The 20,986-nt window shown below is 40.7% G+C and overlaps 1 protein-coding gene across 1 annotated transcript in view; it reads right to left on the reverse strand.

Moving 5' to 3' along the window:
• The window catches only part of PTPN2 (protein tyrosine phosphatase, non-receptor type 2), a 73,942-nt gene that overhangs the window by 38,369 nt on the left and 14,587 nt on the right, over positions 1–20,986 (reverse strand). The window contains exons 2-4 of the mRNA XM_011985529.1: positions 13,971–14,071; positions 8,038–8,136; positions 2,470–2,604 (exon numbers count right to left, since the gene is read on the reverse strand). Of these exons, the coding sequence (XP_011840919.1) occupies positions 2,470–2,604; positions 8,038–8,100 (198 nt within the window). The 5' untranslated portion in view covers positions 8,101–8,136; positions 13,971–14,071. The remainder of the gene's footprint in view (positions 1–2,469; positions 2,605–8,037; positions 8,137–13,970; positions 14,072–20,986) is intronic.

A 20,986-nucleotide genomic window follows, 5' to 3' on the forward strand; every position in this document is an offset into this window, starting at 1 on the left:
GGCAGATCACCTGAAGTCAGGAGTTCGAGATCAGTCTGGCCAACATGGCGAAACCCCATCTCTACTAAAAATACAAAAAATTAGCCAGGCATGGCGGTGCACACCTGTAGTCCCAGCTACTCGGGAGGCGGAGACAGGAGAATCACTTGAACCCAGGAGGTGGAGGCTGCAATGAGCCAAGATCATGCCACTGCACTCCAGCCTGGGCAACAGAACGAGATTCTGTCTTAAAAAATAGGGAACCAGGAGAACTAATGAGTTCAGTCTGTCACTTATTAGCTAAGTAATCAGTGGAAAAAGTCCTATAACCGAATGGATTTTAACGTAACTATTCATTTTTATAATGTAAAATATGGGGATAATAAGAATATTTACACTGTCCACACTAACTGAAGACTATCGGTCAAATGATATACATGTGAAAGCATTTTGGAAACTGATAAACAAAACACAAAAATCATTTCATTTTATTATTACTTCAGTTACCATCAATTCTCAATAAGGACTGTTCCCGAAATAGGGAAACACATCTATGCCCTTCATCTAAATCAATTTTAATGCCATAAGCAAATGAGTAATTACCTGGGATAAATACCAAGAGAAGATGATTCAGAGAACTTTGAGAACCTTGTGGAAATATAGTTCTGTTTCTGGGAATGAATAATGTACAGCTCAGTCCAGTATCAAAGAGTTATTGATGTATCTCAATGCAGTTTAAGACACATGTAAATGGAAAGAGTTGGGACAAAATAAATATACTAATGGGAATTTATAAATAAATCTAAGCATTATCATTCCTAATTTGGAGCCTTTTTAGGTGACTGAAGAGACCGCATGATAAGCTTAGTTATGGATGTCATGGGAAGCTGGACAGAAGGAAAACCAGAACCCAGGCCTCACGCACACAGCATGCACCTGTGCTTAATCAATGCAGCAAAAAACACAAGTGTTTCCAGGGATCCACCACAAAAGGGATTGCCACACATCTAAAAAGCACGTGTGTATACGTGTGTGTGTGTGTGTGTGTGTATATATATCCCTTCTCTTTAAGGCTTTGTGTTGTTAGTGATCACTTAATTTACTTAATGGTTAACCAAAACAGTATTTCACTTAAAGACTACATACATTCCTAAAGTCATATGAGGCTAAACATTTTCCTATTTTCAGGCTATCACAGTTTCTATTAGCATCTCAGAATTACTCTCATTTCATTATTTTCTAGTTTATTCTAATTATAACACAAAGAAGGCAAAAGAGGTAAATGGCAAAAGGGGGAGAAATGCCCCAATCATCACCCCGGCAACAGCAGGTTCATAACCCACTATGTGTATGTATCTCAGCCAAGGCCCAAGGAACACTTCGTATGTTTCTGGGGAAGAAAAATGCAAGTAAGGCCTGGCATGGTGGCTCATGACTGTAATCTCAACACTTTGGGAGGCCAAGGTGGGAGGATCGCTTGAGACCAGGAGTTTGAAACCAGCCTGGATAACAAGGCAAGACCCCATCTCTACAAAAAAAAAAAAAAAAGAAAATTAGGTATGGTGGCTCATGCCTATAATCCCAGATACTCAGGAGGCTGAAGTGGGAGGATTTCTTGAGGCCAGGAGTTGGAGGCCGCAGTGAGAGCTATGATCATGCCACTGTACTCCAGCCTGGGTGGCAATGCAAGACTCTCTCAAAAAACCAACCAACCAACCCACCAAACACCCAAGTAAATGTTCTTGAGACCACATGCTACATTTATACATGTATATGTATGTATGGATATACATATGTGTGTGTTACATATATATAAAAAACACCCAAGTAAATGTTCTTGAGACCACATGCTACATTTATACATGTATATGTATGTATGGATATATGTATGTGTGTTACATATATATAAAAAACACCATTTTTTCACAACTCAGGACAAATTTTTGTGTTGTGAATCACTTAACAATAGCTTTGTAAGTTATTTTCTTGACGATTTCGCTATTCTTGGCTGTCACAGGTCTTGGGAGCTATTGTTTCCTGGGCATCTACTGAGGTCAGGTGCTCTGCATACACACCTTCATGTGACCTTCAGGACAGCCCTGGAGGGGAGGCGCGGTAATCTCCATTTTACAGATGAGGAAGGGCTCAGGGAGGGTGGCCAACAAGTCTAAATTATACCTCTACTAAGTAGCAGAGCTGGATCTGAATCCAGGTTTGCCTGACTCTAAAGCCCTCTCTATTAATCCCCATGTATTTCTATTAATCAATTTTCAATCCCCAAATAACAACCTGAACTTTGAAATTCGTAGTTTCTACTGTTTCTTTAGAGTCCTCAGAAAGCTACTACGTGCAGGCACACAAAGTGATTATGACTAGATACTACAGGTATTATCCAAATGCATGTGCTTGTCAAACTTCAAATCTAGTAATAGAGAATAATTCTTTAAACCACCATATAAAGTCCAGACTTTTGGGCAAGAAAGGTCTTACATTGATATTTTCTAATTGTAGTAGATGTACTGTATAATACGACTTCACATCTTCTGACAAGAGCTTCACACTGAATCCTGTTTCTTTAAACAGCATCTCTTGGTCATCTGTTGGCCAGTACTGTGCACATTTAACCTAAATTTAGAAATATGTATATGTTTTTTTTAGTTTATAGACATCATGAAACCATAGAGTTAAAAAATGAAAACAAACCACACATGTACATGTTATATTTTTTCAAGTACCAAAACTAAGAAGCCACTACTATATTCTGCGCTTAATGTATTTTAGTAAGATTGAAATTTTACAGCCGGGTGTGGCTCGCGCCTGTAATCCCAACACTTTGGCAGGCTGAGGCGGGAGGATCACCTGAGGTCAGGAGTTCGAGACCAACCTGGCTAACACGGTGAAACCCCATCTCTACTAAAAATACAAAAATTAGCTGGGCACTGTGGCGGGCGCCTGTAGTCCCAGCTAGTCGTGAGACTCACCTCCTAAGCAGCTGGGATTACAGGCACCTGCCACTATACCCAGCTAATTTTTGTATTTTTAGTAGAGACAGGGTTTTGCCATGTTGGCCAGGCTAGTCTTGAACTACTGACCTCAAGAGAGTCACCCACCTCAGCCTTCCAAAGCGCTAGGATTACAGGCATGAGCCACCGCGTCCGGTCTTATAAGGCATTTTTAAAGTGTTTCTGTAACGTATAAACTAAAAAAGCCACAGATATCATATTCATAAAATAAAAATTATCATTTTTAAAGCATGATTACCTATATTTTAACGTCAGGACATTCACTTTATGTTTCTAAAATTATCAAACCCTTGCAATAATTTTATCTTCAAAATAAATGTTGCTGGCCGGGCATGGTGGCTCATGCCTGTAATCCCAGCACTTTGGGAGCCTGAGGCGGGCAGATCATGAGGTCACAAGATTGAGACCATCCTGGCTAACACGGTGAAACTCCGTCTCTACTAAAAATGCAAAAAATTAGCCAAGTGTGGTGGTGGGCGCCCGTAGTCCCAGCTACTAGGGAGGCTGAGGCAGGAGAATGGCGTGAACCCGGGAGGCGGAGCTTGCAGTGAGCAGAGATGGCACCGCTGCACTCCAGCCTGGGCAACACAGCAAGACTCCGTCTCAAAAAAAAAAAATATGTTGCTGAAAAGGCTTTATTTTACAAGTATTTTCCACAAATGCCTATGAATCTACTACTCAATATTCCATCTAAGGCCAGGCACATGTGACTCACGCCTGTAATCCTAGCACTTTGGGAAGCTGAGGTGGGTGGATCACTTGAGCCCAGGAGTTTGGCCTGGGCAACAGCGTGAAATTCAGCCTGGACAACATGGCGAATTCCTGTCTCTACAAAAAATACAAAAAATGAGCTGGGTGCAGTGGCGCACCCCTATAGTCCCAGCTGCTCGGGAGTATGAAGTGGGAACATGACCTGAGCATGGGCAGTCGAGGCTGCACTGAGGCTGTGCCACTGCCCTCCAGCTTGGATGACAAAAGTGAGACCCAGTCTCAAAACAAACAAACAAAAAAATGACATTTAGAAAGAACATTGTATATTTGCTTACTAAAATTAAACTGGGGGAGAGAATGAGAAGATAAGCCCCTTTTACCTAGAGTTTGGCAGAACTACTGACATGAAATTCAAATCCGTGACAATAAACATATCTTCCCAAATGCCAAAGTACGAAGCCAGCAGACTGAAGCAAGGCAAAATAGTCATTTCGGTAGGACAAAAATACCAGAAAAAAATATTTTAAAAAAATGGCCATTTCTCCTTTTCCAAATAACAGCTACAAACAATAAAAACATCTCCCAAACCAATAAACATGATGAATTAATTCTTTAAAAGGTGTTAAAAGACAAACAAAAAATGATATAAGAAGTAAAAGACTAAAAATTAGAACAACTCAGAAACAAGATAGAAGATAGAAAAGTTCAAATAATAGAACACATCATTTCAGAAATGAGGATTAAGCCGGAAGGAAGAGAGAACTAAACACAATAGATAATAATGCCTTAAAAGGAAAACAATTTTTTTTTTTAAGAAACAGGGTCTTAAGAGCTCTGTAGCCCAGGTTGGAGTGCACTGGGGTGAACCTGGCTCACTTCAGCCTCAATCTTCTGGGCTCAAGTGATCTCCCAACCCCAGCTGGCACTCCAGGTGCATGTCACCGCACCTGGCTACTTTTTGTATTTTTTGTAGAGGTAGGGTCTCACTTTGTTGTCGAGGCTGGTTTTGAATTCCTGGGCTCAAGGGACCCTCCTGCCTCAGCCTCCCAAAGTGCTGGGAGTATAGCTGTGAGCCCTCAAACCTGGCCAGAAAAAACAAATCTTTTTTAAGTAAAACAGAAATAGATAAACAGGATAAGAGAATGTGACGAACAAAAAAGATAGGCAAAGAAAATCCAACATATGTATAATAGGAAGACCCAAAGAGGAACATTAAAGCAAGCAAGGGAGCAGAACAAATACTAAGGACTGTAACTCAACACATATTTCTTTAACAAAAAGTATTTAAAAACTAAGAAAAAAGTACTCGAAGTCAAACACTCAATAAGACATCGTGTACCTGTAAAAACTGACCAAGAATGGCCAATCACTAAGACATATTTTTGGTAAAACGAATAATACCTGAGGAAAAAGAAGGAATTTATTGGGTAGTGTAGATAAAAAGAACAAGAGACTTATAAAGGAAATAAGATGTCCATTAGACTTTGGTGGAAGACCAGAAGGAAACGGAAAAATGTTTAAGCTGTTCAAAGAATAGCACGTGAGTCAAGGATTTTATATCCCGCCAAACTGACTTTCAGATATTAAGACAGCAGATGAACCATCAGTGACATGTAAAAAAATTGGAGACTATAACGCTCACAAGTCCCTCCTTAGGATCCACTAGAGAATGAGCTGTAGTCAGAGTGACTGGGGAGACATCAAGAAAGACTGTTGATGAATATTAACTAATGCTTGCTTATAGAACTAAGAGTCTACAAGGGATATAAGGGAGAGACTTACATTTGTAAACTACAACTCAGAAACATCAGGAAGAGAAAAAATATTAAACATTGTAAACCATTTTCAGTAATTATTTTGGTAGTAGATGATATCATGATTATGGCTATGTTTTGTATGTGATATGGGAAGAAGGAAATGATCACTACAAGATAGCTTGTATCTCTCATCTCTTTGAGAACTAGGATTATTGGTATGAAAAAGGAAATAGCAGATATAAGATGGAAGGGGCTAAGCAGCCCTTATAGCTCCAAATTTAAATTGGAAATATTATGAACTCTTAAAGTAGGTTATCTTAACATATACATATTGTTCCTTAGCTTTTGTCCACTGAAAAGCCCTAAAAACAATGACCAGTCCAGTAGCAACACATATCCTTATTTTTGCTGTGATCTTGAAATACTACCGCCCATTAAAAGAAACCAAAGCTCCGCAGAGAAATGGCTGGCTCCAGGTCTGGGCAGCAAGCGTTCGAGATGAGCCTGCAATATGCAGTCATTACAGATAGCAAGAAAAAAAAAAAATTTTTTTTTTGAGACAGGGTCTCTCTCTGTCACCCAGGCTGGAGTGCAGTGGCAAGATCACAGCTAACTGCAGCCGTCTTCCTGGCCTCAAGCGATCCTCCTGCTTCAGTCCCCCAGGTAGCTGGGACTACAGGCATGCGCCACCACGCCCAGTTAATTTTTGTATTTTTTGCAGAGACAGAGTTTCACCATTTGCCCAGGCTGGTCTCAAATTCCTGGGCTCAAGCAATCCACCTAACTCCCCAAAGTGCTGGGATTACAGGTGTGAGCCACTGCACCCAGCCAAGGAAACTATTAAAAGGTTTGTTAAAAAGGACTCAGGGCTGGGTGAGGTGACTCATGCTTGTAATCCCACCACTTTGGGAGGCTGAGATGGGCAGATCACTTGAGGTCAGGAGCTTGAGACCAGCCTGGCCAATATGGTAAAACAGTCTCTACAAAAATTAGCCACATGGTGGTGGGTGCTTGTAATCCCAGTTACTCGGGAGGCTCAGGCGGGAGAATCGCTTGAACCCAGGAAGTGGAGGTTGAAGTGAGCCGAAATCATGCCACTGTACTCCTGCCTGGGCAACAGAGCGAGACTCCATCTCAAAAACAAAAAGGACTCAGGACCCAACCTAAAGAGATTGCTGCTAGCCAACGACAGGATAATTTGATCAAAAATAAGGAAAATAACTGCAAAGGAGTAAAATGAACCCAATATGTCTAAATCCATAATAATTCATCCTCTCCTGCCACTCTCCACCAGAAAAACTCCTAATTGGTCATCTGTTGAGGACAGATGACCTCAACAGGGAATCCACTTTTTTTGTAAAACTGCTTTTAAAAGAAGTAATGACAGAACTGGATTATCACCATCTGTAACCCATAATGAATTAAGAAGCTGAGCACTGACCAATAATGGCTATTAATAAAAATAAAAACAACAATAATCAGACATTATGGGTCTCTTGATGAATAGCACATTACCCACCACCTCTGAAGTAATCTTCCCCAAAATAATTAAACCTGACACTGGTTAACCATCCAGGTCCGACCACCATAAACATGATTTCTAAATTCTGGTGGCAGTGTTATCTTATTAATACAGTAATTATACTCTAAAATGAGAAAAATGAAATTTGCAAATCATTTAGTCTGCAATGCTGCTCAAACTGACAATGTCATAATCCTTAATTTTTTTTTTTTTTTTTTGAGATGGAGTCTCACTCTACCGCCCAGGCTGAAGTGCAGTGGTTTGGAGATAGAGTCTCACTCGACCATCCAGGCTGGGGTGCAGTGGCACAATCTCGGCTCACTGCAACCTCCACCTCCTAGGTTGAAGCGGTTGTCCTGCCTCAGCCTCCCAAGTAGCTGGGACTACACCTGGCTAATTTTTGTATTTTTGGTAGAGACGAGGTTTCACCATGTTGGCCAGGCTGGTCTCAAACTCTTGCCCTCAAGTGATCTGCCTGCCTCAGCCTCCCAAAGTGCTGGGATTACAGATTTGAGTCACTGTGCCTGGCCTAATCCCTAATTTTTAAATGATACTGAAGATCAGGAAAAATCACTGTAAACGACTATGCTGACACTGCCGGAAATTCTGGCATGTCATTGCCACATCTGATTAGAAGTGGATTAGGAAATTTTCATCATCAGTAAAAACCAGCAATTATGAAATGTAGAATAAAGTAAGAAATCTGAAGTAGAACAGTACAAGATCTTAAAGCTGGAAGAGGGCTTACTGACAACAGGTCAATAAGGATTCCTAGGGATCCCAAAGATCTATATATCACTGCTGGTCAGTACTTATTCCATTATATTTCTATCTTGGAGATGAAAGGTCTGCAATTGTTATATAAATACTTAAAATAAGAAAGGAAAAGGATAAATGAGTTTTTCTGGACAGAAACACTTTGACCACTAGCCTTTAGCAATTAAAGGCCAAAACTAAGGAATGAATATTGGCCCCAAAATGAAAATCTTTATATGCTAATGATCACATGCAGTATACTAAGCTGTAAATATTAAATATTACTCACCGATTCTTTCTCCACAATGCGGTTCAGCATGACAACTGCTTTGGTCTTCTGCTGCCAAACCATAAGCCAGAAATGGCAGCATGTGTTAGGAAGTGGACCCTGTGAGGAGAGAGGAGAAAGAGCAGATGAGGGAAGCAGACAGAAAGAGCAAGGCTCCAGGAAGGCCTCGTCAAGCCTGCTCCTGGGATGTTACAAGACAGACAGTGGATGGGCTTATAAGAAGTAAACCAAGACTTCCAATCCACCTGATTTCAAAACCAGGTCTGTGCTACTTAGGATTTTTGGTTGTAAATTATCAAAATTGACTTTTATTTTCTTAGGCAAAAAAGGAATTAAGATATCAGGTGGCTTTCAGAGTTGAGGACTAGAGAGCCAAGCTTGGGGAGGAACCAAGGGTTGAGGCACAAGCAAGGTCCTGCCACAAAGAAAGTCAACCTGGGATGCTGCTCTTGATACTGTCACTACTACCCCCTTGCTTTTGCTGGCACTGCCATATGAAGGTGGCTGTAGTATTCATAAACAATCTATAGGCAAACCAGAGACAAAATCACAAGTAGGAGTGTCTGACAGATCATGTTCCAGCTGCAAAGAAGGTAGACAAAGGAAATTTCTGTCCTCTTCATCTTCCACAGTCAAATGACAGGACCTGCCTCTCACACATCATAGAAGATCCACGAGAAAAAGTCCACTATCACTGGCCAGCCAATCAACTCAAGTCAACTACAAAAAGATTTCTAGAAAAAGTAGGAATCATTCAAGTACCTGAACCACAATGAAACTGTTAATCTACAAATGCACAGTATGTATGGCCTCAATGGAAGAGTACTGGGCAGAGTCAAAAAGGGGCAACAGTCCATGTTACAACAATGCCATGGGGACAAAAGCAAAATATTTCATGTATTTCCAATTGCTTTCATATTTTAATGATAGCATAGGGTAAAAAAAAGGACTAATAAGAGATGAAAAGCCTATGTACAAATTTTAACTAGTTTTAAACGAGAAGGTTAAAATGAGATGTAGTTTTGCTACACCTAAAATAACTCTGAACATGCGTTCAACTCACATGGAATGTAGCAGAGTGGGAAGAGTTAGGGGCAGAGTCAGGAGTGGGGGCTAGGGCTGCCCAGAGCTTCAGACCCACGTGCAACAAGGGGGTCAAAGTGTTTCTAGACTAAAAGCATTTTTTATTTTTTGAGATGGCGTCTCTTGTCACCCGGGCTAGAGAGAAGTGTCGCGATCTCAGCTCACCGTAACCTCCGCCTCCCAGGTTCAAGAGATTCTCCTGCCTAAGCCTCCCATGGAGCTGGGATTATAGGCGCCCAACACCACACCTGGCTAAATTTTGTATTTTTAGTAGAGACAGGGTTTCATTATGTTGGCCAGTTTGGTCTCGAACTCCTGACCTCAAGTGATCCACCTGCCTCGGCCTCCCAAAGTGCTGGGATTATAGGTGTGAGCCATGGTGCCTGGCCGACTAAAAGCATCTTTAGGCCCGGTGTACTCCTTGGTATGTAGCAGATACTCAATAAATATTACTTAAATGAATAAACCAAGGTTAAGTTGTAAAAATGCTAGAAGTCTAGTGAGGATCCTGACAAACTACAACCTAGTATTTGAGAATAGCATTTTCTTCACTCAACTTGTTTTTCTATTACTTGATCTACTTTCAAAACAAAACACAGTCTAGAGGTAAAAACAGCAATGAGGAAATCCCCAGTAAAATGAATGTCTTTTTCTTTATTTAAAAAAAAAAAAAAAATGGATGTAGCAATTTGCCAGTGAGGTCACTCCTTGGTGTATACACACAATCACATCCCATGCCATTCCACTGGTGATCCTAAAGACTAAATAATAAACAGGAACATAGCTGCTATAGTATAAAGAACACTGGTTTTTCTTTTTTCGAGATGGGAGTCTTGCTCTGTTGCCCAGGATGGAGTGCAATGGCACCATCTCAGCTCACTGCAACCTCTGCCTCCTAGATGCAAGCAATTCTCCCTGCCTCAGCCTCCTGAGTAGCTGGGATGACAGGCGTGCACCACCATGCCCGGCTAATTTTTGTAGTTTTAGTAGAGACGGGGTTTTACCATGTTGGCCAGGCTGGTCTCAAACTCCTGACCTCAGGTGATGATCGCCTGCCTCAGCCTCCCAAAGTGCTGGGATTACAGGCGTGAGCCACTACACCCAGCCACAGGTTTTTAAATCAGAGGGACAGAGATTCACATCTCAGCTCTTCTATTTACTAGCAATGCTACCAATTTTCTTCATCTGCAAAACAGACATAATACACCAAGGAGGTGATTTTTTAAAAAATACTAATTCATAAAACTCAGAAGAAAAAGATGACTGAAACAATAATAATCTACAAAGGACAATCAGAAGAGCTGGGGTAATAAGCATTTTGCATCTCTAGTTTTCTGTATCCTCCATTCTGAACAACCTGCTAGGTGCAAGGCCAAGAGCTAGACTGAGATGCAGTCTTGGCTCTTGAAGAGCTTGCACAGGTGGCAAGGAGAAATACTTGTATGACTAATGGACACAGTTAAGTACCACAAGAATATGAGTAAATTAAACCCAGGTTTTAGGGAGCAGGAAAGGCTGAGAAGGAAACTACAGAAGAGCCTGAAAAAAGGTCCTAATACAGAGAGGGAATGCAGAAGAATGGGAGGCAGTTAGGGTCCATTCCAGGCCCTCTAAGCATAAGGCAAAGTGCGTGAAAGTTTAGGGCATATTTGGGAAAGACAAACAGATCAGTGAAGTGGAAGTGGAGGGTGCAGTCGGCAATTACACCAGCAGAGTGACAAGGATGGTGGCAGGTGCAGTCGGCAATTACACCAGCAGAGTGACAAGGATGGTGGCAAGGGCAGACCTTAAAAAGCTGCTGCAATAGGACAGGTGTAACCGAAGAGAGCTCTGAAAAAAGGGAGGGGCAACAGAAGATCAGAAAGAACTTGGCAGACAAAGAGGACAGTTTCAATCCCAATGAGAAAAATAGGAAGGCAGCTGCCTTGGTAAAAAAGATAGAAAACGTGCAGATTTTGAAATCCAGTAAAAATATCCAATAGAGACCTGACAAATATAGAGAGGAACTCAGGAGAGAACAAAAAGCCAGACACAGGCTTCTGAGTTCTCGCATTAAATGTGCAGGGCTCCTTCAGGACACACACAGCGACAAGAAGTTCAAAAACAGTCACTAGGAGGCTGGGCGCGGTGGCTCACACCTGTAATCCCAGCACTTTGGGAGGCCAAGGCAGGTGGATCATCTGAGGCCAGGAGTTTGAGACCAGCCTGAGCAACACGGTGAAACCCCGTCCCTACTAAAAATACAGAAAGTAGCTGGGAGTGGTGGTGAGCACCTGTAATCCCAGCTACTCGGGAGGCTGAAGCACGAGAATCACTTGAATCTGGGAGGCAGAGGTTGTGGTGAGCTGAGATCACATCACTGCACTTCAGGCTGGGCAACAGAGTGAGACTCCATCTCAAAAAAAAAAAAAGTTATTTAATATCTCTGGATCTCCTTAGATTCCTTGTGTATAAAGTAAAGGTAATACTATTTACCACAGAGGGTTGTCTTAAGGTTTAAATTATACAAAGCATGTAAAAACACTATTACAAAATTATTAACTCTTATTCATTTTATTTCCCACTAGAATGTAAAATTCATAACAGTAGGGTTTTAACAAGTCTGTTTTATTGAAACAATGCCTGCCACAGAGTAGGTCTCAGTAAGTCTTTGCTGGGTCAGTGAATACCCAATGAAATGCTGGCACCAAGATTCAAGCACAGGTACCATGAGAGTAGTCTACCCTATCTTAGGTTACAAAGGTTAAAACCATGGTCTTAAAGGGCTGTAGTGCAGACTGGAGGGAAGAAAAAAAAAAAAGGCTAATTTAGAATCTTGAGAAAGACTTGTGTTTTTAAGAACGAAGAAGAGAACAAAAAACAAAAAACAAAAGAAAAGGAGAAAAAGGGTACAGAGGGAGAGAGTGTTGTGATAAGGGATCTAGGGTGGTAATTCTTCTCTATTTTGTAATGTTATTAGTTGTTCCTGGAGATACACAGGGGACTGGTTCTAGGACCCAATCCGCCCCCACCCACTGCAGGATACCAAAATCCACACATGTCCAAACCCCACTGGTGGCCCTGCAGAACCTGCAGATACACAGAGTCAGCCCTCTGTATGCATGGATTTCACATCTCATGAATACCGTATTTCCAACCCGTTTTTGGTTGAAAAAAATTTGCCTGTAAGTGGACTAGTACAGTTCAACCCTGTGTGGTTCAAGGGTCAACTGTAGTTATTTCAAACAGAAAATAAAATTTTTAACTCTAAACAGTAGTTTAAAATACGAATGCACATTTAAAAAAACTTCTAATATTACAGAAAGGAAGAAAATGGAAAATTAAAGTCTCTATTCCCTAGCTCCAAAAATAACCACTAACGGTGTATGTATGATTAACTTCTTTAGCCAGTCCCTTACAGATTGCTTGAGTCTGATGCGTTAAAATAAGACTGCAATGAACATGATCACATATGTCTTTTTTTTTTTTGGACAGAGTTTTGCTCTTTTGCCCAGGCTGGAGTGCAGTGGTGCTATCCTGCCTCACTGCCACCTCCAACCCCCAGGTTCAAGCGATTCTCCTGCCTCAGACTCCTGGGTAGCTGGGATTATAGGTGGCCGCCACCACACCCAGCTAATTTTTGTATTTTTAGTAAAGATGGGGTTTCACCATGTTGGCTAGGCTGGTCTCAAACTCCTGATCTCAGGTGATCCATGTGCCTCAGCCTCCTAAAGTGCTGGGATTACAGGCGTGAGCCACCACGCCTGGCCTATCATGTATGTCTTTATGTCTGACTGTATTTCTCTAAGTAGACTTTCTTGGTCGGTCAGAGTATTTGAAGACTGAGTACTACACACTTCGAAATCTCTCCTGTTCTGACAGGGGAAAGGCCCATTCCCTGCTTGCTGAATGAAGGGAGCATCTCTTCATTGTTTCGTTCTTTGAACTAGGAGTTTATGTCCTATGCCAGTTTTTTCCATGGGCTGTTTTTCTATTTTTGACTTGCAGGAGCTGTATTACCTCAAGTAAAATAATGCATTTTAGTTTCCTTTGAACTGATGTAGTCTAATAGCTCATAGTTACATTAATCTGCCTTTCTTTTTACTTATCAAACATTTTTCTCTTTCAAGTAAATCATTCTGATTCAAGTTACGTTTTCAAAAATATCAAATATTATGGTGTATCTCTTGAATATTTAAAAATCTTTAGGGGGAAGTGACAGCACCATTAATCAAGTCTTTATCACTTGATGAATAAAGAGTAGCTGTGGATACACAAAAATCTCTCCCATTATCTCAGAATGGAAGGAAAATCATGCTTGCACACAGGTGTGGCTGATGTGCTCAGGGGCAACTGGACAGAAGGCCAAAGGGAGCACAAGGCCTTGCAGCTGGGCCTCTGGAACACCTGGTCTCAGCACCTGCACAGGTCCTCAACGACGACTGTACACCATCCAGGGCTTGGCGTACTCTCTGAAGATATATGCGAGGCAGGGGGAGCTACAGAAGAGGCGTCTAGGGCCTCTGGTTTTGCCACAGGGTATGGGAAGAGAAACAGAAGATGCTAAGAAGCATTTGCAGAGCTCTGTGTCAGATATAATGTAAGGAACAACCTGCCCAAAGAACTGGCCTAAGCCATTTCATAACAATTTTCCTTCACAGAATGTGTAATATTAAAAATAACTTGCCTTTTATCTTAAATACTCAAAGCTTCAAAACTTTATAACGTCCAAAATTCATTACATCGTCAGAAAAAACTGAAATACCATTTCATTTCCAAAAGAAGTCAAGATATACTTTTCCCTATGATTTAAAGCAGAACAATCACAAACATATCATTTTCAGACATTTGCTTGGTATCGTACTACTTGCCTGTGTTAAGATGTAACTCCTTTGTGCCTCTTCTATGTCAACTAAACTGGCATTAATATAATCATTCTCAGCATTCTGCAGTTTAACACGGCTGTGATCATCTGAAAACAGAGAATGATAAACCACAACTGTCATTTCAAATTTACTGTTTTCTTATCTTCATATTAATATTCTAGGTATTTACAAAAGGATAGAAGAAATAAGAAAAATGGATTAGCATCATAAGAGAGTTGAGACAAATCCTCAACTATTCTCTACTTTTGTTTAAGAACTATAAAATGTAATCTTGTTTGTTACTATAGTGCTGGAAGGGAAGTGCTTCTGTTTGTAGCACATTAGCCATTGTGACTTGAAAAATCGAACAGAAGTAAACATAGTTAAATGAATAAAGAACTTACCTTCCTAAAAGTAAAAGGATCATTCAGATTCATGGCACCTAAGAATTGATCGGTCTCTATCTACAAAACGGTAACTGGTCTCAAACAGATGAGACTACATTTCCGAGGTTACTGTATTTCACCCTCTTCGTTGCTCAATAGATAAGAATTCCACTATAAATACATTTTAGCACTGAACTGTGTTTAGGTTAAATGCTGAAAATATTTACAGACAGTTGGAATATTCCAACTGAATTTTTTAAAAGGCCACTGAAGATACTTCACTACTTAGACTCTGTTAACAGTTTAGAGATATTTCTAGTTTTTAAAAGTAAAAATCTCATAGATTGAGAATTTATGCTAATTTAAATATGTGAAATACAAAATGTGACCTTATACATTTAGATGGAAAAGGAAGACAAGCATGACACCAGGAGAAAAAGCCCATGAATTAACTCAGAATCCTCAACACACAACTGCCGGATGCATATCACTGAATTATAAAACTAAAAACATGGTGTTTGATGTTTAACTCTAGAGAATGCATACTATTACAAGTTGTCCCCTCAAAGAAATCCATACTAAATAGCCAGTCTCTCTTTACTTTTAAACGAAAACACTGTTTATATTATCCCCATATGAAAGGAAATGTAAAATGGCTTTAGTTTCACACATCAATTTATCTGAGATGTTTCTGCTGGACTAACCCAAGACCTCTGTAAATATTACATGTCATTTGCCAACAGGAAAAACTGAGATCTTGTTATAGTAAATCACATACACTAGTGTTCTCGGAAAGATGATGTCAACAAGCACTTTTTTAAAAATCACTTTTTTTTTTTAACAGTTTAATCACCCTTTAACTGTGGTATTATGTAAAACAGTAAAAAGGTCAGCAACCTAATTAAAATAAAGACCACGTATCTCCTAGACAACATATCAAAAAAATAATGCCTGGTTTTAGAATGCTACATGATTTTAAAATTAAAGTTCCACTAAAATATCACACCAGAGGAATGTATTTCCTCATGTTGTAATCACAGAAAGAACACAAACCAAAGGCTACTCATATCTATTGCACAACTGAAAACAGCCATTTGACTAACATGCGGTAGGAATCCATAAAACCCAGGAAGGTCTACCTCACAGGGTGCTGGGAATCTGGTTACCCCACATGGCACCACCCCACACCCTTGCCCAGCTATGGAGGAAGTAAACCTAGAGAAGACCTTCAGCCAGAGTAGTTGATACCCTCAGGACTCTGAACTAAAACTCACTGTTACTTCCCTTCAATCTGTAAAATATGCACCAGGGGTTACCTCAATGCTCTATAAGCACAGTAACCACAAACCAGAAAGGCCCAGATGCAGTCCTGGGGGGCAGTATGGAGGAGGGCACTACCTGCAGGGCACTGGGTCTACAGGGCTCAGCCCCTGGCAGCAGCCTCGCTTCCTATTTCACATTAATTTATAGAGTCAACAAAAGCAAAGGAACAGTGAATTTTCTCAGGATTTTTTTTTTAATTTTGTTATCAGATAATACTAAGAAAGGTAATCCTTGGGAAAACTCTATAGCTATTTACAACTACAAATGTTATTTGAGCCTACATTTTCTTCTCAAGGCTGATTAAAAACAAAACTCAAATACCTACATCACTAGATATTATTTTAATTCTTCTGTTCTATTAAGAAAAATACATATGAAGGAAAAATGAAAAACAATTTAAAAAGAAAAATCTTAAAGCAAAAGAGAAATAAAACTTTAAAATAAATTAAAAATATATTAAAATTACAAAAAACAAAAATTTAAAAAGATTAATATAAAATTAAAAGCATATATAACTTTTTGATTTAGAAGAGGCTGTAGAGACAAAAATTAACTAAAACACATCACCTTAAAATAACTATTGCAAAAGATTGTGAATATACACATTTCAGGAAGTGAAACTATGAAAGCCTTTTTATGAGAAACTGTGACTTTATAATTCATACTCTTGAGTGAAGATAACAAAGAAGGGCACTGCCTCTTCTCCAGTTAAGGATCACAACACATAGTTCCGAGTTTGTGAGCGCACACACAGGTTCCCTGACAATCTGAGTCACAGGTCTCTTTACCCTGCCCAGAGAGTATCAGTCGGCTAGCTCCAAATCTATAAACGAATCATTAAAAACCATTAAAAATCATTAAAAACTTTTGACTTCTGAATGAGAACACACAGAAAGCTACATCTCCTCTTCCACAGGAACCTCTGAAATGAGATTATCGTGACAGCAGCATCCCATAACCTTTGGGCTACAGGAGTCCCAAAGCCCACAGTACTCTACCAACATTGTAAGTCTGGTTATCTCACCCTTTCCTATCTTTTAAAGGATCCAATAAACGGAGAAAAATGAACATAGTTCAAACTCTTTTGCATGAGATACCACAAAAACAACCAAACCACACTTCACAGGAAATCTTATTTCTCAACCTCTACTAGCACCAGTAGCAGAACTATCAAGAACACACACTTTTTTTTCTACAGGCATCATCTGTCTTAATTCTTGTCACTGAGTGAATGAAGAAATGCAATACCCAAACAGAACTGTGGTTTATAACTTGGATAAAAATTAAGCCAATTTCTGACAAGGAGTCCCTTCACCTCCTACCCTTAAACAGCGTGTTTTCTGAGAAACAGCTCCACCTCTCAAGAAATGACTAGTGCTAGCTGTGGCTATGCTGACAATACAGATTAGTTTCCTCTTTCAATACTGTCATCAGAAGCTCTTAAAAAAAAAAAAACCCACAGGTTTCACCAAATATATCATTATTGTAAAGACATCTCCTTTTGGAAAGTTTTCCAGGTCAAACAGAAAGGAGAATTTGTATTCATTGTAACTGGTTACAATTCATCCTCAACAAGTTACATCACAGCAAAGATCAAGCATCCTTAACTTACAAGTCAGGCAAGAAGATGACCAATTCTAATAGTACAGCGTGAACCAGTGACTTTTCCCTTTTAGATTTTCCCATTCTCAACTAAGGGTAATCAGTACGTTTTCAAATAGTGATGTCCAAGAACTCAAAGCATTTTCTAGATATGTCAATTCTCTTCAATCCTGCAAGTAAAACGGTCGAACAACAAATATTATGCGTTCTCTCTCATAAACTGAGCAATGAGCCAAAAACATAGCTAGCACTAAACACCAGGTTACCATATACTCCCCCATATTAACGGAGAATACAAACCTTAGTACATGTAGAATATTAACTTTTCAATTGTTTGCTCTGCAAAGAAAGTTTCACTTGATGAAAGGTTTCTAACTGACCACAAAACCAACCAGAACCACTGTCTAGAATCATTTGGTGCCTACGACATGTCACGTTTGTGTGACACTAGTCATTGGGTCACCTCTCTCAGTCCTCACAGCCCTACGAAGTGCACATGACTATGGACCACACCCATCTCACGGTCACTCAGGGAAGTAAAGTCATTGCCAGTGTAACACACTAGAACACAAAAATGAAACCTAGGTTTGTGCAAGTTAAGAGATTCCACATTTCCTGCATTCTGCATTCCCTGTCTCCCTGATCCATCCGGCTGGTGTCTTTACCATCCTTTCTCTACATCCTAAATTCTTGCTGACATCACCTTTCACGCTGCTCTCCACTCAGGTGTGATTTCCAACTCCTCTCTCACATAAACCCCACTTCTGTGACGACGCAGTCCATGACATATCTTCTCTAACTAGACTCTCTGATGAAATGCCTCCATGATGAACTGGTGTGTTCCCTGCATTGAACACTTTCAGTAATCATACACAATTTTTAGTCAACAAATATATTTTAACCTATAGGGATCTAAAGGTAAGACATTATTTGTTTGAAGCTTTTAAAAAGGAAAAGAGAAATTCTATCAAGCGGTAACTCTGAGTACTGATACTTTATTGCATAAAATACCATGGGAAGCAGCTTGAGCAGCTGCTACCTGAATAGGCCTAGTGAGATCAGCAGGAAGCAGAAATTCCAGCAGAGGACACATCATAAGGAGGAATGACAGGGAACGGTGTAGTGCGCAGGACTGGCAAATTCAGAAAGGCTGACGAGCTAGCTAGAAAGAGGGGTCTCCAAACACATTAAGGGCAGACCCTGAAGGGCATGTGGGCTGTGCTACAGGCATAGGCTCTGGACAGGGCCCCAGTGAAGTTATTATTATTATTTTTTTTGAGACGGAGTCTCGTTCTGTTGCCAGGCTGGAGTGCAGTGGCGTGGTCTCGGCTCACCGAAACCTCCGCCTCCTGGGTTCAAGCGATTCTCCTGCCCCAGGCTCCTGAGTAGCTGGGACTAGAGGCGCCCGCCACCTCGCCCGGCTACTTTTTGTATTTTTAGTAGAGATGGAGTTTCACCATGTTAGCCAGGCTGGTCTTGAACTCCTGACCTCGTGATCCGCCCGCCTCGGCCTCTCATAGTGCTGGGATTACAGGCGTGAGCCAATGAAGTTCTTTAAAGGACTGGTGTGAACACATTTGATTTTCACGAAAATAACTCTCAGCAGCATATAAGATGGACTGAACAAGGAGGAAGGCAACTTCATACACCAATACACTGAAAGCTTAATCAAGAGGTGATGAGGCCTGAATCAGGTAGTGGCAGTGGGAATGGAAAGAGTATTTCCAAGGAAGCACCATCACAACCTTGCTAATAAAGTATACATCGTTTAGGAAACATTTGTAAGTTCAACCTTTTCCAAACAATAGTTTACTGTCCTTGAAATTGTCAGTGTCTTTCAATCCATCATGATTTCAAGATCCTAACGTTGCCAGGACAATGTCACTAAATTCTGATTCCACAAATCCCCCAATTGAAAAAGTCCTCTTTAATCTGTCCCCAAGAGTCTGCAATGAAAAGAATACCTGAGAAGTGCCTTTACAAAATAGGTAAAATCCATTCGTTTGGAAAGCGGACATTTTTCCTCTTTGGTAGCTTGTATAAAATAAGACATACTAATCTTCACTTTAAAATAATCAGTAAGTATCTCACCATTTTTTCTTCTTTCTTTTTTTTTTTTTTTCAGGCTGGAGTGCGGTGGCGCGATCTCGGCTCACTGCAACTTCCGCCTCCCAGGTTCAAGCGATTCTCCTGCCTCAGCCTCCCGAGTAGCTGGGATTACAATTCTGTGCCACCACGCCTGGCTAATTTTGTATTTTTAGCAGAGACGGGGTTTCTCCATGTTGGTCAGGCTGGTCTTGAACTCCTGACCTCAGGTGATCTACCTGCCTCGGCTTCCCAAAGTGTTGGGATTACAGGAGTGAGCCACAGCGCCCAGCAGTACTGCACCATTTTCTTTGAAACTCAGACTCTCTGCTTCTAGGAGAGATAGAACCTAAACAAATTGAGGGTAGAGGGACTTAGGGGAAAGGATTTTACTTTCATCACATCCAAAGGCCCATGAGACACCATGCAAACAATGTGGACCAAATATCTATAATCGGTGATATAGCATTAAGCATAAAGTACATGAGTAATAAATGCTACAAAAAAAGGTACAGTAACGGGATTCACAGCACTGGGGAGAGGGGCAGACTGCAATTCTAAACACGGTGGTCAGGATCGGCCTTGCGACTGACCACCCAGGTGGGTCACATGTAAGCACAGATGTGGAAGGGGTCAGTCTCACGGCTATTTTAGTTAACAGTGTTCCAAGCACAGAGAACGGCCAATGCCTTAAGGTGGTACATACCTAACATGTCAGAGGAACATGAAGAATGTGGCTGGAGCCACGGGGACAAAGGGGAGAGGAGCAGTCTGCAGTTAGGTTCGGAGAGTCGAGAAATCCTGTACTGATTCATTTCTCTCACCTCCTAAATTTGACTATCAGGGAAAAAGGGCTGCTACTTCCATTTTCTCAGAGTGCCTACCTGGTAGAGTGTCATAACAATTTAAGTCAGCAAGTATTTGCACTGTTTATACGATGAATTCCTGAAGATTTTCACATATTCAAATTCCCACAGCTGCTAGAATTTTGTTAGAATGACAAATCACTATCAACCCATTCTGAAGCATAAGCAGGAAATGAATTGACGTTCACTGACTTTCTTAAGCGTAAACTAATTCAGCGCAGAAACCTTCAGGACTTTTTAGTACAGGTATCTGGAATTTTGCGGTGCAGATGAAAAACACGGGTGAGGGGAGTTTGAGGGATCTAAAGATGTGGATTCTGATCTCTGCTTTGGCTCTATCAGCCTACATGATTTCAGACAGAGCCACGATTTCCCAGAAAAGGGTGACTACTACTTGAGAAACATTATCAGCATCCCAGTCGCTGACAGTCCTCTGATAAGGGGCACTCTGGGGTCTGTTCTCTTGTCTGTCAAAATCAGTGGTCTGATTGGACCAGTCCTTCTTGATTATTTTCACTGACAAACCCTCCTTAATACCCTAAGAGGGTATTAAAGAACAAAATTCCTTGGTAATTACTATTTTACCTTAAAAATTTACAGGAATTTCAAAATTCTACTTGATCATGTATCTGCATTTTAATCTAGAAACAACCACCCCCTCGCCCCAATCCCGCGTACAGCTGACTGTCCTGGACTCCAGCACTCCCCTGCATGCTTCTGCAGCTCCCTCAGCCCAGCGTTAAGTGCTCTAGGGCAGGCC

The sequence above is a fragment of the Mandrillus leucophaeus genome, unplaced genomic scaffold, assembly GCF_000951045.1.
Source record: "Mandrillus leucophaeus isolate KB7577 unplaced genomic scaffold, Mleu.le_1.0 Scaffold286, whole genome shotgun sequence".
NCBI classification, from domain to species: Eukaryota; Metazoa; Chordata; class Mammalia; order Primates; family Cercopithecidae; genus Mandrillus; species Mandrillus leucophaeus.